The sequence below is a fragment of the Lutjanus erythropterus genome, chromosome 16 (assembly GCF_056507025.1).
Source record: "Lutjanus erythropterus isolate fLutEry1 chromosome 16, fLutEry1.hap2, whole genome shotgun sequence".
In the NCBI taxonomy this organism is placed as follows: Eukaryota; Metazoa; Chordata; class Actinopteri; order Lutjaniformes; family Lutjanidae; genus Lutjanus; species Lutjanus erythropterus.
In genome coordinates this window covers 13,314,245-13,327,138 of record NC_139332.1, presented here as the reverse complement: position 1 = coordinate 13,327,138, position 12,894 = coordinate 13,314,245, and the positions used below count along the sequence as shown (strand labels likewise).

Genomic DNA, 12,894 nt, shown 5'->3' with positions numbered 1-12,894 from the left:
AATAAATACACACACGCAAACACACATATACATATAGAGCAATACCTGAGAAGCTGCCAAGCATGGTGTCAGTGTTGTCTCCGCCGTCAAACACCTCCAGCGAGTCCCAGTTCTGCTCTGTGACAAAGCTGATTACCTGGATCTGAGACAGGGAAGAGTAAAAAAAAAAAAAAAGAGGATGGGATTTAGGGAGCAGAGCAGTAACAGCAGGGTCAAGGGTGTGTATGTGCAGGGAAATCAAAAGTGAGGTTGAAGTGTTGAAGATTAATGAGTGTGAGAAGGCAGAAAGGTAAAGGTGGAAAAGGGACACAGTGGAGAACTTAGATTTTAAGAGTAGCCATTGTCTCGGCCCTGACACAGGGCAAACCTATTTCTATGAGCAAGATAGGACCCAACAATGTGCTCATTCAGTGATTCACCAAATCAAAGACGGAGTGCCTTGCAAGTTTCAAATAACTACCCTATAAACTTTTTTTTTCTCCATTTTTATACTGTTTAAAATACATAAAAGGTGAAAACTAGATAAATCAAAACCCTAAAGGACTCTACAAATAACAAAAGTTCTGAGTTCTCAAGAGACAGCAAGAGTCATTGTGCAATATATTGTACATTAGTATGTCCTCGCTTTCTGTTCTTTGCTTTATACACACATTTGGAAGGCTGTGTTCAAATGGTGGGCATTAGAGTTGAAATTCAGAAAACTTTATGACAGCTGCAGAGAACATTGGGTATTCTTCAAAGAACAGCTAAGTAAGACTTGTTCTTCTAACTGTTGAAAAAAGTAAACCACGTAATGTAAGAATTGCATTTTCTATTCTCATAAAGGCTGCCTGACTTTTTTTATGTTGAATGCTAACCAAAGGAAGAGGTGGGCACACTCCTGATAAATGGTCAGACCCTGTATTTACAGTTTTCTGAACATCGCTAAACCTGCTAACAATAGTTGATTGACCCTTTTTCTATTATCAGTCGTTTCCATTTTTGCATGTGCTGGAAAGCCGAGACTGAGCTCATATGTGTGCAGGAAAGCAGGGAAAGCAGGTTTTTAGTTTTTAGCGTCTGTGTGTTCAACTCTCAGTACTTTTGTCACTTCTAATTGCATCTCTGTGGTTTGTTTAGTCTCTCTTTTGTGGCCCTGTTGGTACTTTCAGGTATCTGCTTTATTTTACTGTTTCATATTTGGTTTTAGCTGTGGTTTAGCTGTAAGTGTTAAGTTACTGCTGATGAAAACCCAACATTTGTTTGTTTTGCTGCTTATTATTTATTTATTGTGAAGAATTTATGGGAAATAAAATGTTTATCCACCATTCAGACATTCGACTAAAGACTCTGCTGTGTTGGGCTGCTGCACCGAATCAAACCGAGTCAAGTCAAGCAGCACATGTACGAAGAAGGAGCAAAAAAGGTAACAAGCCTTTATTGCCTCTGCCATAAAAGCTGTCTGCCCGTGTGTCATGTTTACATCACTGCCAATTGGAGCTGGTACCCATAAATAACTGTGACTGCAGATTCATCTGAACCAGGACTGAATGCCAAGTGTACTCTTTCCCACTGAAGACAAAAACCAGATGCTGCTGGGTTTTCTCTCCCATGTAAAACAGGCTTTAGGGGGGCTACACTTTACCAGCCACCATATCTTTGTTCTATGTCTTTAGCCAATTTACCATGTAAGAATTTAAGAATGAAGGAGGGCTCAAAGAATGCTGAAGAAATAGATGAATTTCTTCAGCATTCTTTGAGTCCTCCCTCATTCTTCTACTCTCTCCGAGTCTCCCTTTCTGTTCCCTCTCACATCCATTCCTCAGCCTTCTCCTCTGCCACTGATAGTTATAGATCGGATACAAGCCAATTAAAGGGGCGGTAGGGGCTGTGGCGCATCCCGGGGAGACGACGCAGATCGCAGATTGATCTTTCATTAGGGGGCCGCAGCAAATGTGCCGGCGAGGCACCTCGCTCCTTTAAGTTCTCCTCTTGATCGTGACACTCCAATCTAATGTGTCTCTGCTAGCTGGTAGGAGGAGAGCAACAGTGAGAGAGACAGACGGTGTGAAAGAGGGTGATAGTGAGAAAGAGATGAGGTGGAGTAGGAATATCAGGGATGAGGACTCAGGTGTCACATTTTGGTAGCACAGGCAGTGACCCAGTGAGGAAGTGTGTGGGGGTGTTGTGGTGGTCCAAAGAACACAAACTCATAAATCACCGCCAAACTATACAGCTAACAGTTAGGTATGTGCTGAATATGTTCCGGGGTCAGACTGTTTGCCTTTCAGAAGGTGCGCGGTACAGTCAGCACTCTACTCTCATTCTTTTTCTATTTCACCTCAAAGCTATTGCCATGTTAGTGTGTAGTGCAGCATGTTAAGTACGCCTGTGGGCCATCTTGTGTATTTGACCTGCAAGGACAGTCAGCTGAGGTAGAGGAGCTAATAGCTGAGGGACGGCACTGAGGTCATTAGCCACAGAGGCTGGAGCATAAGCCTAAAAACTTTCCATCAGGCAGATCCACAGGGACCTTGCCCAGCTTCCTGGTGGAGTTCCATCACACACGCATCAAAGAATACGAATATGCAAACTGAATTAACTCCCAAGAAAGAAAGGGAAAGTAATTGAAGAGGCAATTATATACAAATTTATTTCAGGTTGTGCAACCTTAAGTTTCTGCTATACTGATCTGCTAAATTAAATTCTGAGCCTCTGTTTAGTGTACAGACTATCATTTAGCAGCTCTCCTGCACCCTGAGAACTGTAAATGCTATACATTGATATACTGTGGGTAGCTCAGTTAATTAGCTCATAATAAGCTGAAAACATATTGCTACACAGGAGCTTGTTGTCAAACAGTGCAGAGCTGTAAAGACGACAGGCTAAATAAGATAAATAATATCTGTTATTTCCTTTAACAGTCTGACCAGAGACTGTGTTAAGAAGGGACAACTCAATATGTTTTAAGGCAGTAGATGCTCAGAGTCACTGCCTACTTTTCTTTTCTGGAAGGTGAGTAGGCTAGATTACACCATGAACTATTATCCTGACTTTGTGACAGCGTCGCATATTTGTGGACTTCTGTCAGAGTGTTACGTCCTTGGTATGCATTTGAGTTGGAAATAAAGGACTGGATTTTCTGATGGGGACAAAGTGTTTTCTTTAGGTGCCTATTCAACTGTTGAAAGTGTATATGGGTGGAAAACATGAATGTAATGAAAGTATATATAGTCATTCCCATGTTCTATTATGCCTCATGTTTCTCAAGTTTTGGCAGCGGTTGAAAAGATTTTTTTTGCACAGATTTGGCTAAAAAAAATATATTTTTGACCACACAAAAAATGCTAAAAATAAAAAAAAAATCCTCAAAAATACCACATTAAGACACTTAAGGCATGCTGTAGAAAAATGCTGTGATTTGGAATCACAAAACTTTGACACAGAAACCCACTTATTGTCAGCATACCTAAAGCAGTTAAACATCCTTGTTTGGTTTGTGGTTGTGAAGTTTAATGAAGCTATGATTATCCTCCATGTGTTTGCATACTGCCTGCAAAGACATGGCATGGGATTGGCATGAAGTTGGCATGTAGAACCTATTTTTATTCAGCTATCTCGAGGTAAGAGGTCAATTGACCCCTTTAAAAATGGCCATGCCAGTGTTTCCCTCAGCAATTTGGCCTTTTGAAGCGTTCTCTAACTCCCTGTTGACAAGCAAGCAAGACATGGCTGGTACTGATGGATTCCTTATGTCTTCTAGTTTCATGTGAATCCGCTGAAGCCTCTGAAAGACAGTACTGACAGCCGCAGACGTGGACATCCCCACAGAGTGGAAGAGGTTATCTAATTTTTGAAAAGGTATGTTGATGTCTGTTATACAAACCTGGATTCCTGATCCTTCAGGAACAGTTATCTTCCAGACACAGTTCAGGCTGTTGAGGTAAGGCTCAGGAAAGCCAGGCGATAGGATGGTGCCAGTTCGATAGGTCAGATTACCTCCACATGGAACTGCGGGAAAAAAAGGAGAGGGATGAAAAGACATAAGTGATATCAGCAGGGTACCAAATGTATCATGGCTACAGACTGGATGTACAAAATGCAGGGAGAGTAAGATTAGGTACATGCATAAATTTGCACACTGAATTGACTATAAAAAAATATGTTAATATTAATCTTCCTCCTTAATCTTTTTTCCTCAAACATAAGATGTGATTCTGCCAGAGGGATGAAGGAATTTTCCCCAAACAAGTGTCAAAATTGCAAACAGGATGAAAATCACACAAGTTAACCAAAAGATTAGAAAAATAAATCATGATAAAACACTAAAAAAGAGAAGATAAATTATCTTCACTTGAAACATTTTCTGCTTGTTTTAGGAGAAGTTTGATTTTAGGACTCAGCTTAAATCATTAAATAACAACTGGCCATGCAAGCACACATTATACTAGACACACTGTAGCACTCCCAAAGAGTGTTTACAGTCTTCAAACACGGTCTCCGCAGCTTGTTCTGCACATTTACACATCTGGTGACAGCAGAGGAGCATCTGCTACAGCTGTAGTGTGTAAGAGAGTGTGTGTCTTTGTATATACATGTGGATATCTCCATATGAGCGTGTGTTATGTCTGTGTGTATTTGTGACCCTCAGCAGTGCCTGCCACCTGTGTGCCGCGTGGCTGAATCTCACTGTATCGCTACAGGCGATGGCTGGCAGCGCACATCTGTGTCAGAGTAACGAGAGTTTGAAACTCAAGCCATCAAGTGGGAGAGAGAAAGAAATGGAAGCAAGGACGGAGAGACACAGAGTGAGGAAACAGAGTAAAGAAACCAAGACAGAAAGAAAACAAGCAAAACAAACAAGTGAGTGCGTTTTTGTTTGTGACTCTGTTTGCCTTACCTATACAGCTGGGTATGGAGCTGTTCCATTGTGCCAGGGCATTGGGAACTGTCAAACATTCAATGGCACTCGATCCCTCCAGCATATAGCCTGGACTGCACTCAAAGCGGATAACGGCGCCAACAGCAAAGTTGTTACCCATACGGCGGCCATTTCGGGGCTCAGGAACTGAGCTGCACTGAGTGGCACTGGTGCGCGGCACAGCTTTGAAGAAACAGAGTGAAGATTAGGGTGATGGTGGTTGATTTTAAGTCCTGATTCTGTGATATTTCCAAGAAAATAAAAAAGCTATTTTGCTTCCCCTCTGTGACTGACTACAATCAGTTCATCATCAATTCATCAGTTCATCATCAATTTTTGCAAGTTTCCCAAAATGTCTTGTGTAGAATTGTCTAAGAACCTCACCGCTTAATTAATAGTGATTTCTTGGAAAAGTTAACATGGTCATAATTGTCTGAATGATTGCAAATAGATAATACAAAATGTGGTACTCAGTTTCACTTTGCCTTATGCCTCCTTCAGCTTACTTATAATAAAATACAAAAGATGAATTATTTATTCATTAAACTTTCTCCAGAGCTGCCATTGCCTTTGGATATCTGCAGCAAATGTCACTTCTGGTACACTGCATTGTTTAAGGAAAATAACAATTCAAGAGAAAAGTCCCTCTTAGGGGAATAGAGGAACAAGGGAGTTTAAGCACAACCTTTTCAACAGACTGCTTATACTTCTACAGTGTTAATGCTCCAGAGCACACACTTCTGCCGACACACACTCAAGCATATCACAGCTGAAACAGCAGCTGAAGGTGAATCCTTTCGAAATCACTCAGCAAGTTATCTATTATGGAGGGGAACTGCGGCTGTTAGAAAAGAGGGAATCCAAAAGAAACAAGGCGGCTGGATTTGTTTGTGTGCACTTGTGTGAGTGCTGCACACTTACCCTGGTAGACCAGGTGGAATCCTCTAGAGCTGGCTTGGCCTTTGGAGGTGAAGCGGATCAGTATTTGGTTGGAGGTTGCAAGTGGCAATGACTCGCCTGGGATGGGAGAAAAGTTAGAGACACGGTATGTCATGTTTTAGTGACACCTTCAGTTTATATTTGTGTGCACGCCACAGTTTATAGCTTTCTAACTGACATCTAATCACCTTAAAAATCTAACATTTCCCAGGTCTATGCAGTACAAAACAATTTAAGGGACTAGTTTGCAGGAATTAGTGGCATCTACTGGTGAGCTTGCTGATTGCAAACACCTTGCCTCCTTCTTCCTTTTCAAGTATGTAGGAGAACCTAAAGTGTCAGAAGAACACGAAGGCCATATCCAGAGCCAGTGTTCGATTTGTCCATTCTGGGCTATTGAAGAAAGCCCTTTAAGTTAAACTTTAAGTTTAAATGATAGTATTTCACTATTTTAAGGACTTATTTTGTTTCCAGCATGAAACTTGCAAGCTGCAGGAGATCTGCTATGTTCATGTGCAGCACTGCAGTGCGGAAGAATTAGAGTTTAGGTTAGTCTTGAGCAGTGCAAGGTGACATTAGGTTTTAACATTAACATCTGTGATGAAAATGTAAAATGCATTTAAGGTTTTATAAAGGTATACCACATTTTGCAAATGTTTAAAATTATCATAATATTTTACTGTCATACAGGACTATGCTTATCTGTTCTGCTTATTGAATAGCCAGCAATTTCCCTCAGCGACACTGTGGGTCCTGATTACTGAAACTGATAGCACCGAGCCACAGGTTCAGGTGACCAGCAGTACATCAAGTCATTTTCTCTGAGATTAGTAGCTTCTTTTGATTAACATATGAGCCTTGAACAACATGTCAGCTCACTGCCCAGCTCTTGTTTTTCCAATATCAAAAAAACATTTCTAATTTACAGTTAATTCCTTTGTCTTGTCCCAGCTGGACTATTTTAACTCTCTGCTCACACCCCCAATTATAAAATCATTACAGGAGAATTTGCAGCTGGTTTAAAATGATGCACTTAGACTCTGTGGAACCAGCTGCAGCAATCACACCTAACCCAGCTTTTGCTGTGTGTGAAAATTCTAGGTTGGGTTTATCACCTGCAGCGTAAGGCTCTCCACAATCAAGCTCCTGCTTACACTCAGGAAGTCCTAATATCATACTGTACAGGCAGGACTCTTAGGTCACCTGACCAGTGCTTAGTGCTTGTCCATCTGTCAAAATTCAAGGCCAAGGTGTGTTTGAGCTTTTATCGCTGTAGCTCTCACATTTTTGAGCAGCAAATTTGGTCAGTCAGATGTTGTTTTGAATGGCATCTGAAAACATATTAGTGCAGACAGATTTTTTTACTGAACTTTTTTTTTTTTTTTTTTTTTTTTTTTTTTTACTTTTGTGAGGTTCATGCTACAAGATTCCAAATACATAAACACATTCTGGGCAACAAACTGAGAAATGCTGGACTTCAAATGTTATTATTATAAAAGTGATTCCTTGAAGAACATTTATCTTTGCCAAAATGTAGCGTCTCTGAACAGTGGAGGCTGGTGAATTTTTCTCCAGGGGGGCTTTAGCAAAAGTCAGGCAAACATCATAAGGTATCGCGCCAGTGTATTTTAATATACAAAAGCCTTTATTTGTACTTGGATAACGAAATGAACATGTTTTATAACCTAATGAAACTTGCTTAGTTAAGGTAAGTTAAGCTACTTCAATCCTTAAAATTTACCTTTTGTATATAAATTCTCCTTGAGAGATGTAAATATCTCAGTGACTCTACAGTTAAATGCCTTTGACACGTTTATATAAAGTACCTACTTTAAGGTGTGTCGCCCACTTTTCTGCATAAAACAGCACTATAAACACCACACATTCAGCTTCTGTCATCTCCAGTGGGGAAATGTAACTAAGCACATTTACTCAAGTACTTTACCCAAGTCCAATTTCGAATTACATCCATATTATATTACATTATAGTTGTACTTAACTTTTGTACTCCTCTACATTTACCTGACAGGTACAGTTACTAGTTACTGACAGGGAATATTTTACTGCACAGTGGTTACTTTTACTTTTCATACTGATAAAAGCTGATAATGTTTACATACTTAAAAAGTAAAGTACAGTCCTGCATTTAAAACCTTACTTGAGTAAGGACTTAAATGCAGGAATCTACTTGTAGTGGAGTATTTTCACAGTGTGGTATTAGTGTTTTTACTGAACTAAATGATGTGAATACTTTATCCAGCCTGGCTCACCTATATGAAGATCACCTGGTCCCACTGTGAGGCTGAGTTCCACTGTCACTGTGTTCTCATTGGATAATTTATCATCTTCCTCTCATTGTTGCTGGTTTGTGATGTCAGGCTGATCAGGTTTTTTTTTAACTCTCTTGAGCTTCTCTTCTAAAGTTCTCCTCTCAAAACACGTTGTTCATGGTGACTTCAAAGATTTTATGTCTCCATCCTAGCAGCTGACACGCTAAACTCTTCCAACTATCAATACATCTCACTCTGCTGTATTAATTGTCAGATGTAGATTGAGCCAGTCGCTCTCTGCTGCCACCCAGAGGTTGACGACGTATAAACCAGCAGCATTCAGATGAATGCTGAAGGCACAGGTTCTTCTCCAAGCCGGAAACATTTGACCTATCCGTAACTTAAGACATTGTAAAACATTTTAAGCAGCATGCACATTTTAGTGCAGATTACACATTTTACTCACTAACTGTACAATCTTGTCATTGCTTATTCAAAGAAATATACAGTATATATACTAAAGTAATTAAGTCTTCTTCACTGAAGTTTTAGGATGTGGGGAGAGGTGGGGCGGCGCCCTAGCACCCTCTATTGACCAGCCGCCACTGTCTCTGAGTATAAATCAAATCCTCAGAGAGTGGATATTTTCTGATATGACCACCTGCTACCCTCATCAGCTCATACTGTAATTAAACACAAGGAAAACCCCATGACGTATCTTCTGTGGTGGCAAACTATTTGTTGACTGACGTCGAACATGATACAAAGTGTGAGCGTCTCTGTCTCTGCCTCTCTGTCTTTCTCTCAGTGTGCTGCTGACTGGCTCTCTGCAGTGGATCTCATTACTCTGTGTCTGCTTGCTGTCACACTGTAGTGGGAGGCAGACGTGCTTAACCCCAGAGGCAACATCTGCGTGTCTGCATATGTGTCAGTGAGTCTATCCTGTGCCTGCATTCTTTTTTTTTTAATGTGAATATCTCTGCTCCTTGAAGTATAGTGTCCTGAGACAGCTCCAGTGGCACAGTTTCTTAATGCGTCATCACCTTGATTGTTCAAGTTCCACTGTAGGGTCCCTAAGGCATGCTGGGTAGTTTATTAGAGGAACCCCTTGCTGCGTGCTATCATGGTGACAGTGTCTCATAATTTGCTGTGCAGGGCAGGTATTCATCCAGACAGATCAAACATGTGTCAGCATGTAACTTATCAACCCTCTGGCCACAGTCCAGCTCCAAACCACTTTGCTCTTAATGTGATCTTTTACGTTGGCATATAAAAGACACACATGGATAGATAGATAGGACTTTGGCTGGAAGTCAATAGGCAAAATTCAGTGTGGAGTTGTCTGGTGTGCACTGGTCCAGATTCAGCAAGCATGGGGGAAAATGTGAGGGATTAACACTCCAGCTGTTAAACCACAACTCAAACAGGTTTAGAGTTAAAACAGAGTTTTCCCAGTGGGGATTACAGCAAGGGAATTTTACATTTTTATAAATAATTGTTTGAAGTAACACTTTATTTGAAGGGACGTGCATAAGACTGTCATTATCCATGTCATGACACCTGTCATGATCATAAAGGAGTCATTACGAATGTTTATAACTGCTGTCATAGAGTATCATTTGGCTAATAATAAAATTTTTAATGTAAAATTGATGGCTAGCTCCTTGGCTAACCAAGCTAACTAGGTAATACCAGCTACAGATAACAGCAGACATCTGTAAGCTTAATCACCTTGGTAGTGCACTTTGTCATCAACCTGGCCTCATAACATTCAATGACATCTTTATGACAAGTCCATTATGTACTAAATACTTGATGTCAAGGAAAATATTATATAAGATACATTTATAACGGTCTCATGACAGCCAGTGCCAAAACCAACCACATATGAGAGTTTAATGTAATGTTAGAACTTAAAACTAAACAATTTCTTTAAGTTTCATAGTGTCATTAAAAATTACATAACTGACTGAATGACACGTTGTGACAGCCATAAACAGTCATGAAGACTCTCTTTGCAGCAAGCTCCCAGAAACAAAAGTACCAAATGCACATCAGTGATAAAAGCAGTCAAGCTTAAATGTAGTTGAATTAAAATAGCCTCCCCAGTGACACTTGAAATGATGCCCAAAAGAGTGACAAATGCCTTTTTTAAAAATCAATTTAAAAATTAACATTACAGAAGTCTGTTTGATTTCTTGATTCAGTCCTTCACCTACACCTACACACTCCCACCTTTTATCATTCACTTATTCAACTCTGCCTTTTTTCTCATATCTGATTCTGTTTGTCACCACTGCCTTTTCAAGCAATCCTTGCCTTTTCTTCTCAGAGTGATTTGCTTCACCAGAAATGTGAGCTATGAAAACATACCGTCGACTGTTATGCCGAGACGAGTTTATTGTAATATGCTTTTCAAGGTCAGCACAGGTGTTTTGACTGCTGTGATTGACCATGCTTGACAAATAACATGCTGCCAACCACTAAAATACTCATACCTCACTTTATATTTACTGCACATAATGACAGCTTCTATATTTAGGCTGTGACTCTCGTGCTTAATAAATCTCACAGATGTGTATGTTAGTTGATTTGTGAGCTTAAGTGTATCTGTATTGTAGTTGCAGGTGTACACACTTCTGGATTATGCCTAATTCATGATAGTTCTTCAGTGGCATTGTCTGTGCGCGCTAAAAGTCTCTCTTCCCTTGCCAAAGTGTGTCAGCTCTGCCTTGCCATGCCTGGTTAGAGAGCTCTGTGAACCTGCCGCCAGGAGTCTGCAGTTAATATAGCATCCTGTTTATTGAGCTGTAAACTGGATTTTTCTGAGGCTGCTTTGGACACAAACCAAAGTAATCATTTTGCTTTTGTCAAGCCACAAGGCAAGGGCCGACTGAGATGGAGAGCTGCCCTAAACTCACACACCTTTTCACCCGACCCCTCTTGAAAGGTTGGTCCTCCCCCCCTACTCAAGCTATTTCTTTTCTAGCCCATCAACACAGCTGTGGCATTTATTACAACTATGCATCCACAATTTTACAACACTGACAGAACACAAATAATTTCTTCTCCTTCACCTTGTCACTTTTAACCCTATAACCTTTTTCTTTTCTTCACTCTCTTGCATGACTGCTTTATTCATTTCTTCCTCCTTTGTGTATGTGTGCCCTACTTCTGTTGAGCAACTGCTTAGAAACTGGCTATGTGTGCAGCCCTCACTTCACCAAGGACTAGTTTAGATTCAGAATTTATTATTAGAAGTACAGATTAAACTAAGACTCAGATTATGCCCGGATAAAGGTAAAGAGTAAGATCAAAGTAAATTTAGGGTAAATGGTGTGAATTTTCTTTTTTCTTAAATGTCTGTTCAATTGTCTGTTGTTTTTTAGTCATAAAAGGTACAAAATGTGAAGGCATGTGGCCATATTTGTCTGGCTTATTTGAGTTAATTACTCCATGCAATGGCACAGAAAAGGTATCCGTATAGCAATTCTGGCAAGGGTTTAGACTGCTTTATAGATAAACAGCTGTAAGCTGAAAGGTTGATCCAGTATTATTAAAGTAACAACCATAGCTTTATTTTATTTATGATAGTTGCAGTCATTTTAATGCAGCTGTCTTTGTTACAGGTCTTCATGCTAAAACTGCACAGTTGTTTTTCTTGATGAATGCAAGTAAGGAAATCTTATTTTCCCTGGCTTAAAGTTGGCACACGGGCGTATGTGTGAGTGTGAGTGCTCTTGTCTTCATAACTATATGCACATATTCTGGGAGGTGGCATGTGTGTTGGTGTAATACCAATTCAGGTTTGTGAAGTATGTGCATGCGAGCCTTCCGGAGCCTGTCTGCTGATATGTTATCCCTGTGGCTCTTTTAGTTGTTGTTGTCACTGCTGAATTGTTTTACAGCTCACTGGAGCCCACCTGCAGCCATGGCGGCTCTGCCTGTGTCAGCAATTTGTCTCCGGCTTTAACTGGATCCTTATGAAAGGAATAAGGCTAAGACAACAACTATTTTATTATGTCACCTCTCTTGTCAAAAAATAATGGCCATGAGTTCAAATAGTAAAATCACATTTACTGATTTATTACAACCTGATACTGAATATGAAATAAAAGCTGTACAAGCTCGTGCATGTCATGTCTGGCCTACCTGCAGTTCAATGTAAATACCTTTTATTTTCCAGTCTGATACCCGCTGAAATATCCCGCATAGCAGCTACCCAACAATGTGAATGCATCTCAATGTGTGTGTTTCTGTTAAAGTACCTGTGTGTGCTCCAGAAAGGGAGCTGAGAACACGGGAGTGCTGCGTCGCCCCATCATAAACCTCCACAATATCATTCAGAGCTGTTTGGAAGAAGGCGAATTGACTGAAGACCACTGGAAAAGACAGATATGGACAGAAAATTTGACATCAGAGGAAACTGAAATTAGCGAAAATTTGCAACTGCATCACAGTCAAGCTGGAAACTCTAAAATCCATTTAAAATGACACAGAAAATCCATAAAAAAGTACTTTGTAGTATGCACGTTCAAAAGAATATTATCAACAGCAATTTCAATCAAAATGTCTTCTTTAAAGCGGAGCTGGATAATACCGCCAGTTATGACAACACAACCAAAAACTGATATTACACGACGAGATCAGCAGTCCTGTCGGGGTTTGATGGCTTGTCAGTAGATGAAAGGCTTTGGCAATGACAGTGAATCTGTTGCACAATGTGCAGCTAAAGCTCCACTATGAAGCTTTCATCCTTTCAGCCCAGCCTTTCTACTGTGATCG

General features: G+C 40.3%; 1 protein-coding gene across 1 annotated transcript in view; it reads right to left on the bottom strand.

Annotated features, from left to right (window-relative positions):
* Window positions 1–12,894, bottom strand: part of csmd2 (CUB and Sushi multiple domains 2) — a 300,458-nt gene that overhangs the window by 68,209 nt on the left and 219,355 nt on the right. The window contains 4 exon segments of the mRNA XM_084738310.1: window positions 46–256; window positions 4,866–5,083; window positions 5,822–5,917; window positions 12,378–12,491. Coding sequence (XP_084594436.1) covers window positions 46–256; window positions 4,866–5,083; window positions 5,822–5,917; window positions 12,378–12,491 — 639 coding nt within the window.